This window comes from Pyrgilauda ruficollis, unplaced genomic scaffold, assembly GCF_017590135.1.
Source record: "Pyrgilauda ruficollis isolate IOZ18807 unplaced genomic scaffold, ASM1759013v1 scaffold22, whole genome shotgun sequence".
In the NCBI taxonomy this organism is placed as follows: Eukaryota; Metazoa; Chordata; class Aves; order Passeriformes; family Passeridae; genus Pyrgilauda; species Pyrgilauda ruficollis.
The window spans coordinates 3,013,931-3,035,151 of NW_024521428.1; the positions used below are offsets into that span (position 1 = coordinate 3,013,931).

General features: G+C 38.7%; 1 protein-coding gene across 2 annotated transcripts; it reads right to left on the reverse strand.

Annotated features, from left to right (window-relative positions):
• Positions 1 to 414: 414 nt before the first annotated feature.
• IL1RL1 (interleukin 1 receptor like 1) lies at positions 415 to 21,029 on the reverse strand. 2 transcript variants are annotated; one of them, XM_041468515.1, is made up of 12 exons: positions 20,974 to 21,029; positions 18,024 to 18,113; positions 17,103 to 17,178; positions 14,709 to 14,910; positions 14,276 to 14,444; positions 14,031 to 14,193; positions 11,788 to 11,856; positions 9,801 to 9,933; positions 9,551 to 9,708; positions 5,383 to 5,526; positions 3,217 to 3,375; positions 415 to 1,375 (listed from the first exon to the last, which is right to left on the reverse strand). In XM_041468515.1, exons 1-12 carry the CDS (start codon positions 20,974 to 20,976, stop codon positions 1,029 to 1,031), a joined length of 1,713 nt encoding a protein of 570 aa, XP_041324449.1. In that variant the 5' UTR covers positions 20,977 to 21,029; the 3' UTR covers positions 415 to 1,028. The 2 variants fall into 2 exon arrangements, with proteins under 2 accessions (XP_041324449.1, XP_041324450.1); XM_041468516.1 differs by lacking the exon at positions 5,383 to 5,526.
• Positions 21,030 to 21,221: the final 192 nt, after the last annotated feature.

Consider the following 21,221-nt stretch of genomic DNA (forward strand, 5'->3'; position numbering starts at 1 on the left):
TGGGTTTGAAAATCGAAAAATAGGGATACCTGTACTAGAATACATCTTGTTCCTGTTCCCCTGAACTAGAAGGAGATTTGGCTCTTACCTCTGCATTTAAGGTTATTTCCTATCAGAAAGTACAACTACACATGAGGCCAAAGCATGGAAAAATGATGGATAATTCTTGTTATAAAAAAGCAGTCTATTTTTTCAGCAGCTTAAAGGAAAGCTGCCAGTGTATCAAAAGAACATCCTAATTTTTAATGTTATTTCTATCTCAAGAAAATAATTACAGTAACGGCATGATTATTGTCCTTTAAATATTTCAAATTTCTCCTTTGTGTGAGATTCATTTTAATAGATCTAAAAAATAAAGTGTATGTAAAGTACCTTTATATGTATCAGGGCATTTATTTCCTGTAACAACGCATATTATATTTATAGATATATACATATATAGATATATCAGTGCATTTATTTCCCTCAACACTGCATTCACATCAGTCTCAAAAGATGCTTTAGTAAGGCATCCATACTAAGGAAAAATAAAATTTCATCTTGTGAGTATCACTATTGAATCAAAAAGGAATAAGTGTCAGAAAATAAAAGTTAACAAAAACATAACATTATACTTTCTAGTTGCAAAGTACACATTATATTTTCTAGTCAAATAATACAGAAGGCATTTATATTTTATCGACTGCATTAGAAAGATGAAGTAAACCTGCAGGGCATTCAGTTATTCACAATCATAACTTTCTGTTATATATGCAACTATATACAGAAAGAGTATAGGCACATTTGGTTTTCTGTGACATGCAAAATTCTCCACACAATCAAGAATTATTTCTTTACAGAACTCTCATACCTATAAAATGTCCCCTCAGTTTCCTAGACCTCTTCCATCAATTTATCCATTGTTACTCAATTGAAGGACTGAAAAAAGTTCAAAAAACTCAGCCAGACTTGCAGACTGCACAGTCGTGTACCTTCTGAAAGGAAAACCAGCTGTGGGCTTGTGGTCCATCCTGACAGAGCAGCGCTGCTCACCTGGTGTCAGCCTGGTGTGAGGGTGCGCGTCTCAGTGGCATACGGTACCTCACCTGCTTCCAGAACTTAGAACTGGGTGACTGTGGGTGCACCGTGTGCTCCTCTTTCCATTTGATGGTGCCTTGCTGCTTAATAATAAACCTGAGAGACTCCTGAAGCTTCTCATAATTCCCAATTGTCTCCATTTCCAGAAGGATCACCTTTGTGTCATTTTGAATGAGGGCATTGTATAAAGCAATGTGTTGATCATAAGCATCTTCTTTAGAATTAATCAGCTGGTATGTCAGCAGGATGATCAACCTTCTGCTCTTCTGCATCCTCTTCTCAATTGCATTGGCTGCATCTAGCAATGCACAAAAAAATGATGACACACTGATATTACTTTTAAAATTCTGTTGCGATTGGAAACTCCATTTTCATTGCTTTGTAACCAGAAATAATTTCTACCTCACTTCAGTCTGATACAGTTTGTTTATTTATTAGAGAAAGACTTTATTCCCTAAACCCTTCAAAAAGACAAAAACAACAACCAAGCAAAGGCAGTGGGGCAGGGTGGAGAGAAAAACAAGAAGCCCAAAACAAAAAGCTTTCATTTCAAATGGGTTTTTGGTTGAAACATTAATATATTCACTGCTTTTAAGTATAGTTAAGAATTTCTTCTCCAGTGACCTAGGGTCAAGTTGAATAGATCTGACTGTAACAAAATTGTGTTTGATCAACAATCTCCATGTAAGGAATTGTGTTGTACCATATTTAATGCCTTAGAGAAAATCTTGCAATACTTACCCTTGAAAACTAGTCATTAGGAGGGTTTTGGGTGACTTGCCTCTCCATGTAAGGAATTGTGTTGTACCATGTTTAATGCCTTAGAGACAATCTTGAAAACTAGTCATTAGGAGGCTTTTGGGTGACTTGCCTCTAAGAAGCTTATTTCCAGGTGAGATTAGAGTTAATTACAGTGAATTGTCCTGAGTTATTGTGTGCTAATTTATACACTAATCTGTGCATTGTGTTGGCCTTCACCCTGCAGGAGTAAATCCAGACTTTCAGGGCATCTGTGTGTCAGCACAACTGAAGGTGTTTGAGTTTCCCACTGCCATGTTAGGGAGAGCTGATCAGTGCTACTGTCACAGTGATGCTGAGCCAAAGGAGAGGAAGTGGGAGACCGGCTGAGGAAATTCAACACACCAATTATTTAACAAACCAGCTGATTTGCAGATGCATCAGCCAGCTCCAAATGCACCCTCTTTTCCTTTGCTAGGGGCTGCCAGACCACTCACTGCAAGTGGTGTAAGTTTTTGCCATTGACAGTTTTCTGAGCTACTGTAGCTCCTTGTGCTGGATCTGGGAATGGTCTGGCTCAACTTTTGCAGCTTTTCTTCACCTTCATTTTTCCCAAGGCCAGGCTGCCTTTTCACAACTTTCCAGAAGAGAAGGACATCAAAGATTTCAGCCTCAGCTCAGAGCAGATGGATGACACCTGGCCCAATGCAGACGATTTCAGAAACGTGAAACAGAAAATGCACCAGCTTAGGCTTCATGCCTGCTCACTGATAGAGAGAGAAGACCAGGTCTACAGAAGAACCAGGGCACAAGATAAACAGAGAAGTCAGCTCAGGAGGAGAGCAGATAGCACCTAGGTGGCAGCAATCTTATGCAATAGTGTGGAGGGTGTCATCAGTGAAAAGATGTTGAACTTCTTGTGATTCTAACCCCTCATAAAAGGTTGAAAACTCCTGAGTGATAACAGCAAAGATGTTTCCTCAGCTGATTTTGTGGGTTTGGATGAGCTTATGGGTTTCTCCTTTTCCTTTTCTCGTAGTCAGCCAAGCCAGATCATGCTGTTTGGTTGTGGCTTTGCCCAGATAATGGCTGCACAGAGTTAGACTTTCCAAAGAGCAAGTGTATTGTTAAAAAAGTCACCCTCAGGGTTGTGTTTTCTGTGTATTCCAAAACGATAAGAAGTCTGTGCCCCTTCCTTGCAGCTTGCTTTTCCCAGCACACTGGAAAGCACAGAGTGTCCTTGTGACACCTGGCCTGAAATAGCAGAGAGATGGCTGCTGGGGAGATGAGCTTCAAGGTCTGGAATGTAGAGTGACCTCCTATACACCTAAAAGGGACTAGAAGCACAATTTGTTCAAGCTTGACAAGTAATTCAGTGCTGAAACCAGATCTGAAACTTACCTTCTCCAGGATATATATCTCTCCCATAAATACACAATGTATATCCACATTTATTTTCCAGAATATCTGGCATGATTTGGTAAACAAAATATTCCACAAAATTGGCTTCACTGGTGTGGTTTTTGGGGTAGATAACATACGCATCATATATCTTCCCATCTATAAGGCAAAACAAGAGGAAGGAGTATTGTGTTAACATTAGTTAGAGATGTCTCTTGCAAAAAGTAGATGAGAAATAAAAATATCAGTCACTGAAATAGATCTAAGAAGCAGTTCCAGCCAATTGAAATAATGTATATAATCTGGTGCATGTTTGGAAACTAAAGACTGTGCATATTTGGTGTTTTCCATGCTCAATTGTTTTGTCCTGTGTGTTTGTAGCTTTGGAGAACCTGGCCTTTGTATTGTGAAAACTGCATTCCAGCTGTGGTAACAACAATGCAGTAAGATTTCAGCTGATCGATGCATATTAGCATGATATAGCCATGAAGATCACCATTAGCATGATGTAGCCATGAAGCTCACCATTTGTTATTTCAGTGATACAATTCACTACTAAAGGGCTTTGTCTCTCAGCACAAGACATTCCATTTAAATTCTTCCATCTTGAAAACTTTATTCATCATTCCCACAACATATCATACTCCTGAGTGAAAATCACAGTTCTTAGGATACAGTCTTACAATCAGAACCAAATATAAAGTCAAGTATTTATTTCATTCCTTACTTAATTTCTTTAAATTAAGTTTTCCATTACAGCATTTTTGTTCTAATCCCAGTTGTTTCTTTCTTTCTGGTGGAAATGGTTATATTCTTTCTTTTGTTGCTGAGGTTCTTGCTCAAACCATTCTAACAATAAATTCTATGAGAAGCAGATGAGGGAGCTGGGGTTATTTAGTCTGGAGAAGAGAAGGCTCAGGTTTGAGCCTATTTTCTCCATAATGACCCAAAAGGAGATTATAGCCAGGTGGAGGTCAGCCTCTTCTCTCAGGCAAGCAGCGACAGGACAAGAGAACACAGTGCTAAACTGGAGCAGGGGAGGATTAGGTTGGACATTAGGAAGAATTTCTTCATAGAAAGGATGATTAGGCATTGCAATGGGCTGTCCAGGCTGGTGTTGGAGTCACCCTGGAGCCATCCCTGTAGGTGTTTAAGAAAAGGCTGGAAATGGCATTAAATGCCATGGTCTAGATGACACGGTGGTGTTCGGTCATAGATTGGACTCGATGACCACAGAGGTCCTCACTGATTCTGTGACTCTGTGATTTTGTGATTCTGTAATAATAATGAAATGGCCATTTCCAGAGTCTGATTCATTTCATCACAACATATACTTACATGGAAACTGTCCTAAAAAGCATACTTCTTTCCTCTTTAATGAGAAGATAAGTAACCAGATCAGCTGTAGGTATCTACCATGCAGACATCTGTGGTAAGAGTCAGCTTCAGATTTAAAAATTTTCCATTTAGCTGGATTTGGGCTCATGACTTCATCATGTCATTAGGCACTGCCTGCCCTCAGATGCCTCTGCAGAGGGGTTCAGTCTCACTTAAGCCCTAAGGCAGCCCCCACAGCAACAATTGGTTATGGTCAGACAGCTGGTCCCAGCCACAGATATCCAGGTTTCATGTCTAAGATGGAAACTTGCCTGTGAGCACTTTCATTTCATACAACTAAATGTAGATGTCTGACTCTTGAGCTGAAGGCAACCAGTAGAGTTAGATGGGATATATTCCTCCAGAAATGTCTTCCTACCACACTGTTTGTATCTTTCTTTTTGGCCTACAAAAACTGTGCTGCTCTAACATACGCTTTTGGCACGTTAGTTATCAGGTTTGTTCCTTTGCATTAGAGAGCACATAACAAGTACAGTTAATAGCACTGCAAATCAGACTCTCAACGTTATTCAGTATTTTATGGCAAATATTTTCATTTAATAACCTACAAAACCAGGACTTAATCTCTCTTTTATGTAATTCAGTGCTACAAAACCCAGGAAACAAGGGAATGTAAAGCACTTGCAGAGCTATGTATGACTTCCCTTTACTAAAGGTGTAAGAAAGAGAAGAATCAGGCTCAGGTGTCATGGGTTAGCAACTATCAAATAAATGACTTTGATTTGCCATTTTTCTTTTTTTAAACTTTCTTTCTCAAATCTTACTTACCATCCTTGACTGAGTAGGGCTGGAATATCTCCCGATACAACAGGACGATATCAGCTCGGAAGGACTGGTAAAGGATAACTGAGAGTGCTATTGCACCTAGCAGAACTAGAGATCCTGTGATTAGTAGGACATTAGGAAGAAAGTCTGCAAAGTAGAGGAATATTTGTTAGCCACAGAGAAGTTAGCCCGTGTACTGAAGTTTTAGCTTCATGTCCTTACTCATGACAGCTTTCAGGAGCTCAAAACAGCTCTTCCTTCCCCAGCTGGCATAGCCAACACACAGACCCCTGAACTAGAAGCATATCATGCAGTATACAATTAATATTTGCTTTGTTGAATCCAGACCTACTTATGCTAAAAAAAACACAGCTGACAATGATGTTTAGTTACCTTGTAACTTTTAAAAACTGGTAATAATACAACCATTTTGTGAGACATCAAAGCCTACGCAAGAAAATCCACAAAAGGACAAATGGAGCCTTCTGGCCTGATTGCACAAATAGGATACAAAGACCATGTGCAAGTAATGAAATCTGCAAGATAAGAACTAAGATAGCACTAGACAAGCAGGAAAACTGAACATGTCCGGGTCACAAAAATAAAATAAACAATGCTGAAGTCAGATGATGCTCCCTCCTGCCTTTTCCTCTCAAGAGGGTCAAGGAGCATGCAATAGCAGTGATGAGTAAGAGAAATTGGTATAGAAAGGAGCCACCCACTTTAGTTCCAATTTTCGTCATGGAAGAGCTCTAGAATCCATCCATCTTTACCTCAGAGATGAAGACTTATCAAGGATAGATTAAGTCTAGGTATATGGAAAACATTATTTACATTGAGGGTGGTAAAACACTGCAACAGATTGCCCAGAAAAACTGTGGATGTCCTATCCCTGGAAGTGGTCCAGAATAGTTTGGATAGGGTACTGAGAGATTTGGTCTAGTGAAGGGTGTGCCTGAGAAATTCTGCAGAAAAAGTATGTAAATGAAGAGTTTACAAACACATTTTCCCTTTCCTCTGGTAGGACGTAGTAAATTTAACAAGATTTTCACAATCTTTACATTTCTTCTTTGGCATTTGAAGGGAAAAAGAAATGGTAGGCTTGTGAGGAAGCTTACCTTACCAGAACTAGATCAGGAGGAAACACCTTCCAATGAGACTGGGCAAGAAAACAACCAGTTCTTTCTAAAGTGAAAGAACTGGTTGTTTTCTAAACACTTTTCTAAAGTGAAGTTTGGCCATATTTTTAACTGTGTCACATGATGCCTATGAAGTAACTTCAGCCTTATTGACCCCATCAAATTTTAGTATTTGATCCACTTTCCTGGTCAACACACACACAAAAAGTAAGGAAACCCCTTTCACTACCCAGAGGGGCTGACCCAAGCACCACAGTGTGATGTTGTTTCTTACTGATACATTTGCTGACAGCGTGCTCATCATAAGATTACAATTACTGGTGTGTTGCATTAAGTCTCTATAAACATCTAGAGAAGAAACAGGTTCCACTATCAACTTTTGCAATTACGAACCTAAAAAATGCTGTTTATATTTGCATTGATTAGACCAAGGCTGGAAAAGAAGTGATGTGCCCATGCAGGTTGTAATGTGTCAGATGATCCCACAGAGGTGCCTTCCTGGAAGAGCAGGTTCAATTCCCAATAATGCTGGTTTAGCCTCTTCTTTCTCGGGAATTAACTAATGAACACTCACTAATTTAATTCACTAGTGAACAGTCAGCACAGTGGGGCCAAGTGCCACAAGCCCCTGAACAAGGCTGAGTAGGTCCTGCTGTTCCATTTGACTTTACTGCATCATTTAGCAGCTGAGTTCATGAGTAAGCCATCTTCTGTTTATATTCAATGGGAATACAGAACTATCAGCTCACAAGGACTAATATTGGAAAGGCCAGAGAAAACATGTCAGAAAGCAACTTTTGAAGGAGTTCCAGACAAACTCCAGAAGAGCAGCAGTTTTTTCTATTTTCTCTGGCATCTAAGGTGGATGCCTTCCAAACAGTGAAGGCAGAGATCTGGGTCTAAAGTTCCTGTCCACATCAGTCTACAAAATATGAGCCAAAAGGTTAGCTTCAGCATTAAACATCTTGGAGGAAGAACAGAGATGATGCTTTGGCTGAACTTTATCTCTGCTTTGAATGACTGTGTAAAAAAAAAACATTAACAGGATAGTAGCTAGCAGACACAAGCTGTGCTGTGAGAAACACTGAGGAGCAATCATATATTTGGAATTTTTTTCCCTATTAAATACAAACATATAAACAAAACAAACAAAAAAAAGGAGTGTGCACATCTTCATTACACATTTACAAGATGAGAGGCACAAGCAAATCCTATTATTATTCTGAAAACCAAGAGGCATTGTTTTAACATGAATATTGCTGAGCTGTGTGAGGATTGAGTGAAGAAAACTAAAGCAGAGCACAGCCACTTCTGGACATAGCATTGCTGACACCAGCAGTGCTGAAGAGCAGAGGCAGAGACGTTGTCAACAGCAGCAACAAGGACAAGGGAACAGATATCCATATAAAGAAGGTAGCAGTGAAAGCAGGGTCACAGCCAAGAGCTTTCATGAACATTTACTGAAAACCTATGAATAAAAAACAAAATAAGATTTGTCTATAACAGAAATTAGGTTCAGTGATTCATGGGATGAATACAGGATATGCTAGATGCTCTCCTTCATCTAGTCTGTAATATGGGGCCAACAAGGGACTTGTATTGATGAACTGGTGAGCAGAAATTGTCACTCAGTTTCCTTCCCTCTCACTGCAATACATTCCCACACTCAGGTACTTCAGTGCAGAGCTGGTGTACTTCCAGCTTCCTGAGTGAAGCTGCACTCAAACTCGCCTATCCAACCAAAACATCTCCTGCCTTCTTCCTGCTGGGCGCTATTCTGCTGTTACAATGCACCTACATCCCTGTAGGCTAGGCTACAGCAAGGAAATTTGTCTAGGCTTTGAAGCCGTGATCCTGTAGGAACTCATGAGCAGTTGAGAATACAGCAGGACATGGGTCTCTGCACACCCTGTGATCACAGTACACTTGATTTTACTCTTGACATTTACTTTCAAAGTCCTCGAGAAAAGAGAGTAGTTTTAGATTACATATTAGGAAGAAATTCTTTCCTGTGAGGGTGGTCAGGCACTGGAACAGGTTGCCCAGAGAAGCTGTGGATGCCCCATCCCTGGAAGTGTTCGAGGCCAGGCTGGATGGAGCTCTGAGCAATTTAGTCTAGTGAAAAGTGTCCCTGCCCTTGACAGGAGGTTTGGAGCTAAATGATCTTTAAGGTTCCTTCCAACCCAAACCATTCTATGATTCCATGATTTTTGGTGGTTTAGCATATCTGAAGGGGTGAAAGAGGAAACAATTGATCACAGCTGCTTCTTGAGCCTTCACAGACAAAACAGCATTTTCTGCCATAGGAATCTGATTCAGAGGTGTTGGCAACAGTGCTTAGGGATCTGGCTATCCCTATAAAAATAAAGAATTCCCATATGAGCTAAGGGTTATCCCTGTCCCCATAATTTACTGCCCTGGATTTTCCTCTAGCAGTACTCTTTCAGGTACTACTAGAACCAGGAATTTAAGAACAAAACCAAGGGATAGCCTTTGCAGTGCTACTCACACCTCTGTGAGGCACAGAGGGAACACAGTGGCACTCAGAGAAGATAAAGAGTGATTTTGAAGAGGTGATTTGCACAACATACAGTCCAAAAAGGGAACTACAGTGTATTCAGTAGAGCAAGGAAGGCAAACAAACTGGCAAACCAGCAGCTGAAACCCTCATATTTAAAGTTTGCATATTTTCTGCCACACTTTTACACTAGAGACAATAGTTTGATTTATCACAGCAGAGAAATATCCTAGAAAAAGGATATTCTTATCACAGAGCTGATACAGCTACCCTCTGTGTATTTCATCTCTTGCTGACACTGTTTGAATAATGCCCCACTCCTTCCCCAGGCCAAGGGCAAGGACTCAGCCACGAGAATTTTGCAACTGGCTGGAACAAGTAGCGAAGAGGTAGGCTGGTTTTGCTTCTTATTAACTGAAACTCTTTTACTATCTGAAACAAATAATAAAATAACCTCACCAACATATTTCAAACTAAGTGCAAATTGCAAAGAATCGAAATGAAAAAATCCTACCCTTAGATTGCACTTTGAGTTGTAATGTCACTGTGACTCCTGTGTTGTACATTATGTTCAATGCTATACATGTGAAATTTGACTGCAGATCCTCCTTTTTTACTTCAGTGATATTCAAAGTGCTCTCTTCATAATATACTTGTCCATGTCCATCAAAACTAATAGAAAGAGAAAGAGACGGTAGCATTGGTTTCAATGGCTAGGCACAGTCTGTGTAGGAGAAAGATTATTCTGTGTTATGTGCACTTACAAATGAGTTTCTTCATGAAATCTTGAAAAAACAAGGTTTTTCACTGGGGTGTTATCCACATCCCATCTGACAGCAGCCAGTGGCTGTTTCTTAATCCCCAGGCGGGCCTGACATTTCAGAGACAAAGCAGCACCTAAGCAAGATACAGAGATGTAAACACTCCGTGATGAAAAACAGGGAAAATTATGTTTTCCTCATAAAATCTTTTTCTACAAATCTTCATACAACTTGTGTCATAGTAATTTTGACATATTTTTCTGAGCTACTGCTGACAAAATGATACATAGAAGAGACAAAAAGAAATAACAGGAATTTTTCAGCAAATTGTCTAATAACACATCAAGAATTACAAAAGGAATTATTTATATTTATTATGATGAAGGCAATGTGCCCTTTATTTATAATGCTTGACACATATAATCAGCTAGTGAGGAACACAGAATGGATATGGCATTTGACACACAAATGTAGACAGAAATAATCTAATTAAATTTCAGAATATATTATTTTGCGTAAGACTTGTCTGCAGCCTTGTCTTGGATTTCATTCAAGCTGGACAAAAGTAAAGTAAGCCAGTCCAAGCAAAACTAAAACAGGAAATTACTTATTAAATATTTCCCATTAGGAAATATTTATTCCAAAGAAAGGGTCACCATTGTACCGAAAGAAAATATAATTTAAACATGTTAAATTGTTTCCATTTTTAAGTCTGCATCTAAGCTGGTCTTAGATAAGAATATTAAATCTCATGGTTAGATCATTAATTGGTACTAGAGAGCATGGGGAAATCCCTTCATTTTTACAAACAGGAGAGAATAGAACCAGTACAGCAATTGGGTTTCAAATGCAAAGTGGATTTTCTCTGTGTAAGCACTATCAGAGTGATAGGCAGAGCCCACAGTGCACTCATCTTACTAGAGAAAGCCTGTTCTCAAGCAGAGACCACCTAATTTCTGACCAACAAAACAACTGGGGGAAAGAGGAATAAAATAATGGGAATGTGAGTCAACTGCCAAGCCTGTGAGCCCCAGCACATGGCACGGAGAGGGCTGTGCACCCCTGCAGTACCTGCTGCCAGAGCAGTCTCGCTGTAGGACAGAAGCAGAGGAGTGGTAGGTACAATCCCTTCTCCCACTGGCCCAGCTTCTCTCCACTTGCCCTGGCAGACAGGCTTCCTGACTACCTATTGAGATTTCTGATGGGTTTACTCTCTTGCTGGAGAGCTCCACCTTTCTCACTGACTGCAGACAAACCCCAGACAACTCTGACTCCTACCAGGAACACCTTGTCCTGATGGTGCAAGCTAGCCAGGATGAATGTGAATCCCTGAGAACATCAATAGCCCTGAACAGCAGGGAGCCAGGAGCAAGATCTGCATCATGGGCTGTCCAACTGCTCTGTCTAAATCCACTGCTGGGTCCTGTCCTCCAGCCCTCCCAGTATCTTCCCAGCAGACTGCTCTGATCTCTGGTAGCCAACACGGATGTGAGACAGGCAGTTCTCCTCAGCCTCAGAGCCAGCAATCAGTTCCTTGCTCTCCTTCATTCCTCAACAGAGACACAGGCACCGTCTCCACACGGGGACTGAAAATAGCAAGGAGTAGCTCTAGCCACAAGAATAGTCCACCCTCCCCTCTTAGGGATACCATCAAGCAGTTTTGAGGGATTTAGCCACAGCCCTCTTTGAAGTGGATGGAAGCTGTCACCTTCCAGCTGAGATGTAATGATTCACTCTGTGAATAATCCTAGTCTATCCCAGTGAGAGTAGAACAAGTTATTTAAATCTTCTTAAACTTCACTTAATGCCTAAATAACACATCAGTTATATCTAACTTCACACCCCTGCACCTGGAGGGAATTAAGTATTGTAAATATTACGGTGCAAAACTGTGATGAAATCTTCCATCATTACACCATCTTGAAGATACCCATGTTTGCCGGACCATTACAAAACATTAATTTAAAAACAAATTAAAATTTGTACTCACCAAGCTCTGCTTCTACTACATCATTATTCTTTGGAAATATGATTTGAGGTGGTAGAGGTGAGTATTTCACTTTAGAAATTAAAGAGGAAAAGCATGAATTAGCAAGATGTGAAAATGCATTTTGTAAGATAAGGGTTGTAATCTGTACAATTACTATTTTATGATCACTAAACAGAATTGCAAACTAACAGTGTTTCACATACCTGTTGGGATCATCTGGTTTTATTCCTACAACCAAATATCTCTGGGGAGAATGTACATGTTATTATTTTCAGTATTTTCTCCCCATCTATTTATTTACCTTTGTACATAAAAAGTAAGGAAAAAATTTAGGTTTTGAAGTACTGTTTTAGCTGCTGAGTGGGGGAAAAAAGCAAATGCTGTTACAGGCTTGTGTTTTTTCTCAGCTGCTTTGGGGTTTTATTAAAAGACATTTGAGAAATGACTCATATAAATTATATTAAATAGGCAATACATACTTTTATGCAGTATCTGAACTCCAAACATATTGCTTTCTAACCCTTTCCTCATTAAGCTTTTCCATCTCAAGGCGCCTCTGTGAAACACGTATTTCCCAAAAAATTCTGTAGGAACACACTTCGGTCCCTGCTTCCCAGACTGACTGGATATGATAAAATAGAAGTCAGGAGAAAGCCAGTAACTTCCCAGCTATCTGACTGTGCTAAGTTCTTAGCTGCCGTCAGGCAGAGGCAGAAACTCCTCTGGATCAGCATGGATCTGCAAGGCAACAGGAATGTATATCATAGCTCTCTAATATTAACAAAAGAGAACAGCTCCACTCATCAGCATACTAATTTTAAGGTCTAATAAAAACTCAAAGTTATCATTAAGTACTTTGAATTTAGCAAAACCTGGAGCAGACATGCCAGACCCAGCCCACATTTACATGTTATGAAGAGATCCGTGATCTCTTCTTTCTGCAATGATTTCAAAAGAAAGTTAGATGAACTTCAAGATCTGTCTGGATGTAACAAAGGCTTTTGTAAATTTGAATGTCTTTGGGTGAAATAAAACCCAGAAATTTTTGTTGTAACCAAGGAAGAACAGTATTCCAGAACAGTTAAAGAAGTTTTGATGGAAGTACATTCAAACAAAAATTGTTAGGCAGAGAAGTGTCATGGAAAGCATGATCGTGGTCATGTAGAGCAAGAGGTAGAAAAGGAGGAAAAGCACAACATTTCCCAGCTACTGAACTAAGTCTCTGCTCAATCTGTCTTCTGTCCAGCTCAGAATAATCAGAACGAACACTGCTACTGAGATCTGGACACAGCAGCAAAAGCTGCATCCAAGGCTCCCTCCCATGCTCCAAGTCTGCATTCTGCCCACAGGCTGTGTGCCTTCCCAGAGCAAAAAGTCCTGATGCTCAGTCTGCCAATGGGCATTACTTCTAAAAACAAACTAAACAGCAACAAAACAACCACATGAGCCAAACTCAAGCCTTCCACCACCCCCCCCAAGAAAAGGTCTTTCTGACTATATTTCTACTGATCTGATTGCAGAACTGAAGATGCATTTTGAAGTTTTGCAAGTTGATGCAATCTGAAACTATAAATTTCTGTGTGCCATTTCCTGAACACCATCCAAATACAAAGACTCCCTGAGGAGAAAGCATCCTAGAGGAAACCCAAGGTCCACACATCTCAGTTACATTGTCTATGTTCAAAATCACAGAGACATAGTAATCACTGAAATCCATCCATTTTCCGTTTTCATATATATCTTGTTAATTTTGTCTCAATCAAGACAAATTTAAATTTTTTTTCAGTCTTACTATCCAATAAATGTTAGATGGCTGAGATGGACCAAGAGGCATTAAGTTGTAGGCCACCAACACGTGACTGATCTAGAGACCACCAGACAATCCTCACTAGCCACAGATTCTGCTGCCCTCAAAAAACAGAAAGCAGAGCATTGTGGCATTCCACTGAGGAGATCCTTCGTTTCAGAAATGTGCTACCAGAGAACTCTATCAACCACAGCACCTAACCAGAGTCATCAGAATCTTTTAAACAAAAAACTGAATAAGACCAGATCTGACTTTGCCCCATCTGGCTCTATAAGGATGACCATCCACAAAGTTAATCTAATAAAGCTGGTGAAAATCTTAAATAAGATGATAAAACAAACCAACCAAAACACTTTCTCTTTTTAATGTACAAAAGGAATTTCCTTTGCTCTAAGTTTGCGTTAGTCTTTTTATCTTAGCAGAATTACTGTCTTACCCCCACTTATGAAAATTCTTGTTGCTGATACGTTAAACACATTTCCTTTGTGGGTATAAATAAATTGACAAGTATAATAACCATCATCCTCCCTTCTTGGATTATCAATATAAATATATTTCTCTTCCTTGAAGTATCTCTGTCCCTGAAGAGGTTTGCAGTCCTGGAAAAAAAAAAAAAGTGTTTGGTTGCAAAGAGCTTTTCAGTATTCTGACGTACACTGGCACTATCAGGGTTTTATTTACCTTATACCACTGGACAATAGTAGCATTCTTATAGTTATCAATGGTGGGACAAACAACTTTTCCTTTTCCAGTGTCATTTGGGTAACGAATCTGACTTGGGAAACATTCTCCTGGTTTGTATGAATGCACTTGCACACTCACGTTGTACGACTTTGTGCGATTACTTGAACTTTAAAAATGGAATAAGGTATGTCAGTCAGTGATTGCATTTTTACATGGAATATATTAATGCTTATAATAAATTCTATAAACCTATGGATGATTATTTTATTTCAGTCACAGCTTGGTTTTAATGATCTGCCATAAAAATAGCAGTTGCAGGGTGAAAACTTATGAAAAAAAGTCATCATTTCCACAAATTATAATTATAATATATTATCAAAATATATATTCTTGCCAGTCTTACATTTTCCACTTTCCATGTGGCACTTACAAATGTGTTACACAAGTGTAGTTTCCAGAATCATCTCTAGAAGTTGGCAGAAACCAAAGAAATCGTTCTATGGAAAATACTCGTGATCCCTCCTCTTCCGCAGGAATTACTTTGTGAGTATCCGTGCGGTACCAGGTGATTTTCACAGATGAACTCGACTTGGGACATTTTACAACTAAGGCCTCACCTTCCATAGAATCAACTGCAAATGAACAAAAGATCAAAATCTCAGATAAATTAAGCTTTTGTCCACTGAGATGCCAAGAGAACTTGGCATTTCTGGATCAGTAGGCCAGTCATGTCCCTCTACCCTGCTGGAGCTTTCAGAGATGAAACACAGCAAGCTTATTTTCACTAGATGTTTTTCAATAAAAAATTTTTTTACTTTAAATTATGCAGCCATTTGTTTCCAAAAACAGTAACCAACGTGGGGGGCACAAACAGATAAGCAAACAAACAGATCCCTAGGTTCTAAGTGGATACGCAGTAAAAAAACAAGAGTACTTAATTGAAAAAATAGTGATTTCTTACAATGAGCTTATTATGTAAATATTTGCCTAAAATAATGTTTTTATTCAAAAAATGAATTAAAACAAAGAAAAATACTGGCTTTAATGTAGTTATCTTTCCTTACTTCTGTATAATGAATATTTATTTGTGCAATAGATGAGTGCTTTTTTCCTGCTTTTTTAATACAGAGAAATGAAGTTGATTTTTTTTCCTGGAAATAAAAATCATAGAAGGAAGTCTGTAGATTAGATCCTTAGAAAAAATAAAATAAAATAAAATTAAAACACAAAAAAACAGCTTCTCTCTGAAGTTCATGAAAATGGGGTGGGGAAGGAAATTAAAGCAATATGATAGCCTGAAAGGAAGAATGTGATGAGAAGGTGGGAAGGTGAAAAGATACAGAAATAACTGAGACAAATAAGAAGCTTAGAAAAATAAACTGCATGTGCTCACACATAAGAAAATCTGGGAGTAAGACACTAATTTTTTTTTTTTAAGCTGGGTATACTTCTACTTTTGAGTACTGAAATTGGCCCAGAGAAACTAGAATCAAGCAATTTTGGCAAATACTTAAGTGCTCAAGTACCTGAACAGTGTACTGGCCACATTAATCTGAAAGTTAAATTGCATTCTAAAAAGCAAAAATGGGAGTATGAACAAGGATGGTGACAGAACAAAGACTGAGATTGGCAGAGGAACTGCAGTAGATAAGGGAGCATGAAAATGAGAGTAGATAACCAAACAGCTAACCAAAGCAGACAGTGTCTATCAAAAATGACACTGCAGTGGTGGCTTTAGACATGTAGGTGCCCAAATCAGGAGGTGAGAATCTCTACATGATGAACATTTCTGCTCTGGTTCTTTCTAAAGAAGTGGCCCATCTCACTGATATTGTCATCTCACTTACTAATTTGGGGCTCCTAAATTAGCCAGCTATGAGCATGAGTAACCCCAACCCCATAATTTTAACAGTTTTCCCACCCACAAGCCTTGCAAATACACTGGGACATATCAGCAAGGTCAGAAAAGCAACATTGCCTCACCAAAGGTGGAACATATTGGAAATAGAGATTTCTTTGAGGAAAAATAGTGTAGGGAGAGAAGACATTGAAAAAGAAAGGCCTCATCTAAACTCAGTGACATCCGTGAAAATCATTTCGGCAAATTCTGCAGCAGAATTTGGCATCTTAATAAATCTCATTTGCTTGAATCTTAGCATTCCTATTGTAAAATTGACAATATGGAGAAATATTTAGAGATCATATCTTACAGAATTTTTCAGACAAATTAGCATCTAGCTTGAGAATAGAAGTAAATGAGTGCTGAGCAACACTGTGTCCCTGGTCAGCATTATGTAGCTGAGTCAGTAGAGCTGGCCCATCAGAAATAGTTTACTGCTCTGGACATTCCACCTCTTCTGGGAAACTTTATTGCTACACTGCATTTTTCAATTAACACCCCCAAATTCAGGACATTAAAGAGCATTTCTGTGGAGGACAGCACCCATTTACACCCCTGATTCAGCAGGGTGCATATGCATATATGTGCTGCTCAGTGCAATTAAAGCACTCTTTGGAGTTTGTGGCCAGCTGGGACCTGGAGCACCAGATACTCTCAAATTCTTTCAGAATTTGAAGAAGACCCTTTCCTTTCTGCTTGCAGAGGTGCCAAGTGGCAGAAGTTGAACCCAGGCTTGCTGTCATAGAAATGGACAGTGTTTGGTACATTCTAATGTACATTAAAATCTAGATTTTAAGTTGTGATTTCTGGTTTGAGGTGAACACACTAACTTCAGGCTTAAAAATAAAACCACCAATTTGGAAACAGCCTACACATTTGTACAGAACAAATCTTATCAGAAAGTATTTTTAAAATGTGACTTACATGTTTCAGATGCCATGGAAACCGAGAGGAAGGTAGATAGGAGGATCAAATCTATAAGCCCCATCATATTTCTAAACTAAGAAGAAAAACATTGATATCTTAGAATATACTTTGACTGTATCAGTAATGCTGTATCCATGTACATCAGAAAATTGAACAGGAAATGATATTGTGCAGTGATAAACTGCATCATATGAGCTGCTCTGTACAGTGTGTGTACATAGCAGAAGCTTTGAGATTATGTTATTTGTTCTATCACCATTGAAACTACAGTTATGACTTAGTTTAGTGGGAGTCAGGGAATTACTTTGTCATGGTGCTCCTCAGGCAGAAGCTTCTTTTAACTTGCTTGCTTTTTTTAAGATGAAGATAAATGTACATTGGCATTCTCTTCATAGTCAAGTGCAGAGAAAGTATACCCCAACTTAGAAAAGGACAGATTCTGGATTTGAAAATGTATACCCTGGTTTTGAATTAAGGTTATATCCAATCAATTGCTAAGGTGCAAAATACTTTTTTGTCTTTTTACGAAAGGGAAGCTATCTTCAGTGACAGCTTCTCTAGGTAAGTGTTGAGCAGTAAGATCAAAACCAGGTGAATGCCAAAAACAACGTTAAGCTGAAGAGGAACTGAAGAAATAGTCTGGAAAGGTAGGTAAAGGAGCATAATATTGTACTTAGCTGACAGCAGCAGGGCAGATCCTGTATCTCACTTACGTTCTCATTTGTCTAACTGATACGCACCAGCTGTAATTCCTGGTGTGGCTCAAGAACTCTCCAGCAACCTCCTTTATTTTAAAAAATTAACTGTTTGATCATGGGTATAAAACTAATCCCAATTCTTGACCTAATCCAGGAATATCTCAGGAGACAGGAGGCATGCAACCCAGCTATACTAGGTAGCTATAAGCATTCTACTTACCATGAAAACGCCTTGAATGCAGTTCTTCACTGCAGATGACAGAGCAGTGGGTTCTGTTGTCATGTATGAGTGAGCAGCAGCCACTGGCTCCTACAGACAGTAGACAAGTTATTTTCAAGAGAAATCAAGTCAGAAAGAAAATATAATTTATCTTGCAGATAGTGAGCATAAGGGAAATAGTAAAAAACAGGCAAGAAATATTAAGTACTGTCGTCACACTTACTGCAAGGAATTTTTATTTCAGTGCCAAAAACTTCCAGACTAAATAAACACTGACAAGACTTATCAAGTCCTTTGTTTTGCCAAGTCTGAAATTCAGAGCAAATTCATTTTTGAGCTTTCAGAATTATCGTCAACTTTGTATTGAGATGGAAAGTTTCTTCTTTTAGAAGGTTTAATAATATGCAGAGGGCTATTCTTAACCTTTGAAAAAACAACAGCAAAACTTAGTGTTCGAAAAGTGTGAGAATTTTATTGCAGGTATTGTGAAGGGATATTCACAAATCACAGGAAAGATGAGGTTTAGACCAAAAAATGCAGCATCTCAGCATTAATGTCACAGCAAAGCTGATGCCATGCCTTTTACAGGAAGTGAGTGACCAGTCAGGAGAAATAGTATGTGTGAGGATCTACTTGCTTTCATTATTGCTGGAGAAAAGCATCACATACAAGTGCAAATCGATTGACTTCTTTAATTTTAAGGAAACTTTAGGCCAGGTGAACAGATATTTAGAGGGTACTTTCCAACACCAACATCAAGAGTTTTGTCCTGGAAGGAATGAACAAGGTGGCCCAGAACACGGTTTGTGAGTGACCTGGGACTGGGCAGACCCTTGGGAGGAAAAGATACATCACAAAATGGCACAAAGAAGTTCACAGCGTCAGCACAGCCAAGCATTCAGCTTTGTTCATCATTCAGAGCATGAGGCTTGTTCCTAGAAGTCATTTCTGACACTAGCAGGGAGCAAAAATATCCAGAATATTCCACCTCTACTGGTAGCCTTTTTCCACCAAGTGTTTGGTTTCGTTCCAGCAACTTACTTGCCCTCAACAAGGTCTGCCAGGAGTTATATTAACTGCCCTTCTATTTTTTAGATCTATCTTAAGTGAGTGCCCTCAACAAGGTCTGCCAGGAGTTATATTAACTTATCTATACCTCAGCAAGATGGCAAAAACTAAACTGGTTGATTTTTAAAGAAAAATAATTTCATAGACTAAGTTTGGAGTCTTCCTGAAATGAGGGGTTTTGTCTCATTTGATATTTTATTTGTAAGTGTTTATTAGGAATTTAGCCACAAGTAATACCAGTGTTGGAGACACTGGCAAGTCCCTTATTGCCAGTGTTATTGCAGCCCTAGAAATGGAAGGCTGGTGATTACCAGAAAGTTGCAAGGGGATGTGCTTTCACCATTTTTGAGATACAGCTTTGTCTAGGAAGGGAGACAGCCAATTACTTGCTCTCACCAACTTTTCTAACAAGTGCCAGAATGATTCAGAAGTAAGAAATTCATAATTTCCTATCTCCATACTTGCCAGTTGTTGCAGTTAGCCTTCTGTTTACTGAAAAAAATATGTCTTTGAGAGACCTTACACATACTGGGCTACCAGCCTGCACCAAAAGAATGCAAATTATTTGAGCTGAGATTCTCCCACCAAATTTGATGATTGCTTTATTGAATTTCCCTCCATTTTTAAGTTGTTGTGTACCAGCAGCAGTTCAAGAAGGGTATGGGGGTTGTGTGTGTGAATATGTACAATATAGAGGGCTCTAATAAAAGAGGAATGTTTCCTGAAAATCCAAAGAGCTCATGCAACTGAAAAAGCAACATGATTCTGTTTGTATTTTCCAAAGTAAGCAGTAAACACCAAATTACCTCAACATGAACTGAAACAGAGGCTGCAGGTCTGGATAGAAAACAGCAAGAGAAGGACTGGTTCTGCAGTGCCTTACAGCTTCTTCCTACAGCTTCAAATGACTGCGTGGTTGGAGTGTAAGACTAACCTCTGTAAACAAAAACTTCAGTGTGGTGCTGGAAAAGCACCAGATCCAAAATTTGGGACAACTATCTTAGTAGGGCAAAGCCTAATGATCCACTACCAAAGGAAGGTGAGACAAGGGGGAGCCCACTGTGTATATTGCAGAAGCAGTGGTCTGTGGGGCTTAACTCTTTATCTCTCTGAAGGCAACTGTGTTAGTAACATATTTCTGTTTTTCTTTCCAAAATTCTATTTTAAAAACAAAATGTTTATAATACTGTTTAAATAAGTGACAAAATTAGCATACTAGCATACTAACAAAACCTGGAAATAGTATCTCAATTTCTACCCAACAAACTCAACAAACTTTACAAAGTAAAAATACCTTGAAAGAGCACTTTTGTGGGATTTTTTTACTGATATATACATCCATACACTTTTTGGAAGTGATTTTCATTCTTATATCAAACCAGAAAATCCATTCTGACTGAAAATATCCTATTAAAATTGCAACGTTAAAACTGGACTTATTTCAAAACTAGCATTCACAAGAGTTGACAATTACACTAGTTACAGGTGTAGGTGTAAAATTTAGGAATTTCAGTATTAAAGCATAGAATTTCTAGAATTGATATACACATTATTATTAAAAATTATTTTTAAACACAAAATACATAAATATGCTAAACTCTGAAAAATCATTTGGGGAGTAAAGATTTTCTGTGTCTTTCTTTGACTAATTAGTAAAAATATATGCCAGGAAACTGATGGCAAAATCCATTTCTAAATACACTTCACTACAAGGTAAATTTTTGTTAGTCCCAACACTATTTGTCTATCACGGAAGTATACCCACTATTTTAATCAAATATTATTTATCGAGATAAATAAGCACATAAGTGAACAGAAATAAACTTTCTTATCAATTACTTTTATTATTTCTGGTTAAATGACAATATAAAATTTGACCTACCATTCGGAAAATTCAGAAAGCAGAGAAGTGCCTTGTTCTCTGTGGATGGGTCTTTTGCAGAGATATCTCTGCTTATCTGGTACCAGATATTACTGTGAGCTCTTTTTATCTGGCTTGTGCAACTCCTATGTGTAGCAGCAAGATACTGTCTTCATTCTGAGACACCTCCCACTCAATAGAGCAGAACATGTAAATTTACTTTAAGTAACTTTAAGAACATGTAGCAATTTACTTCAAGTACCTATAAG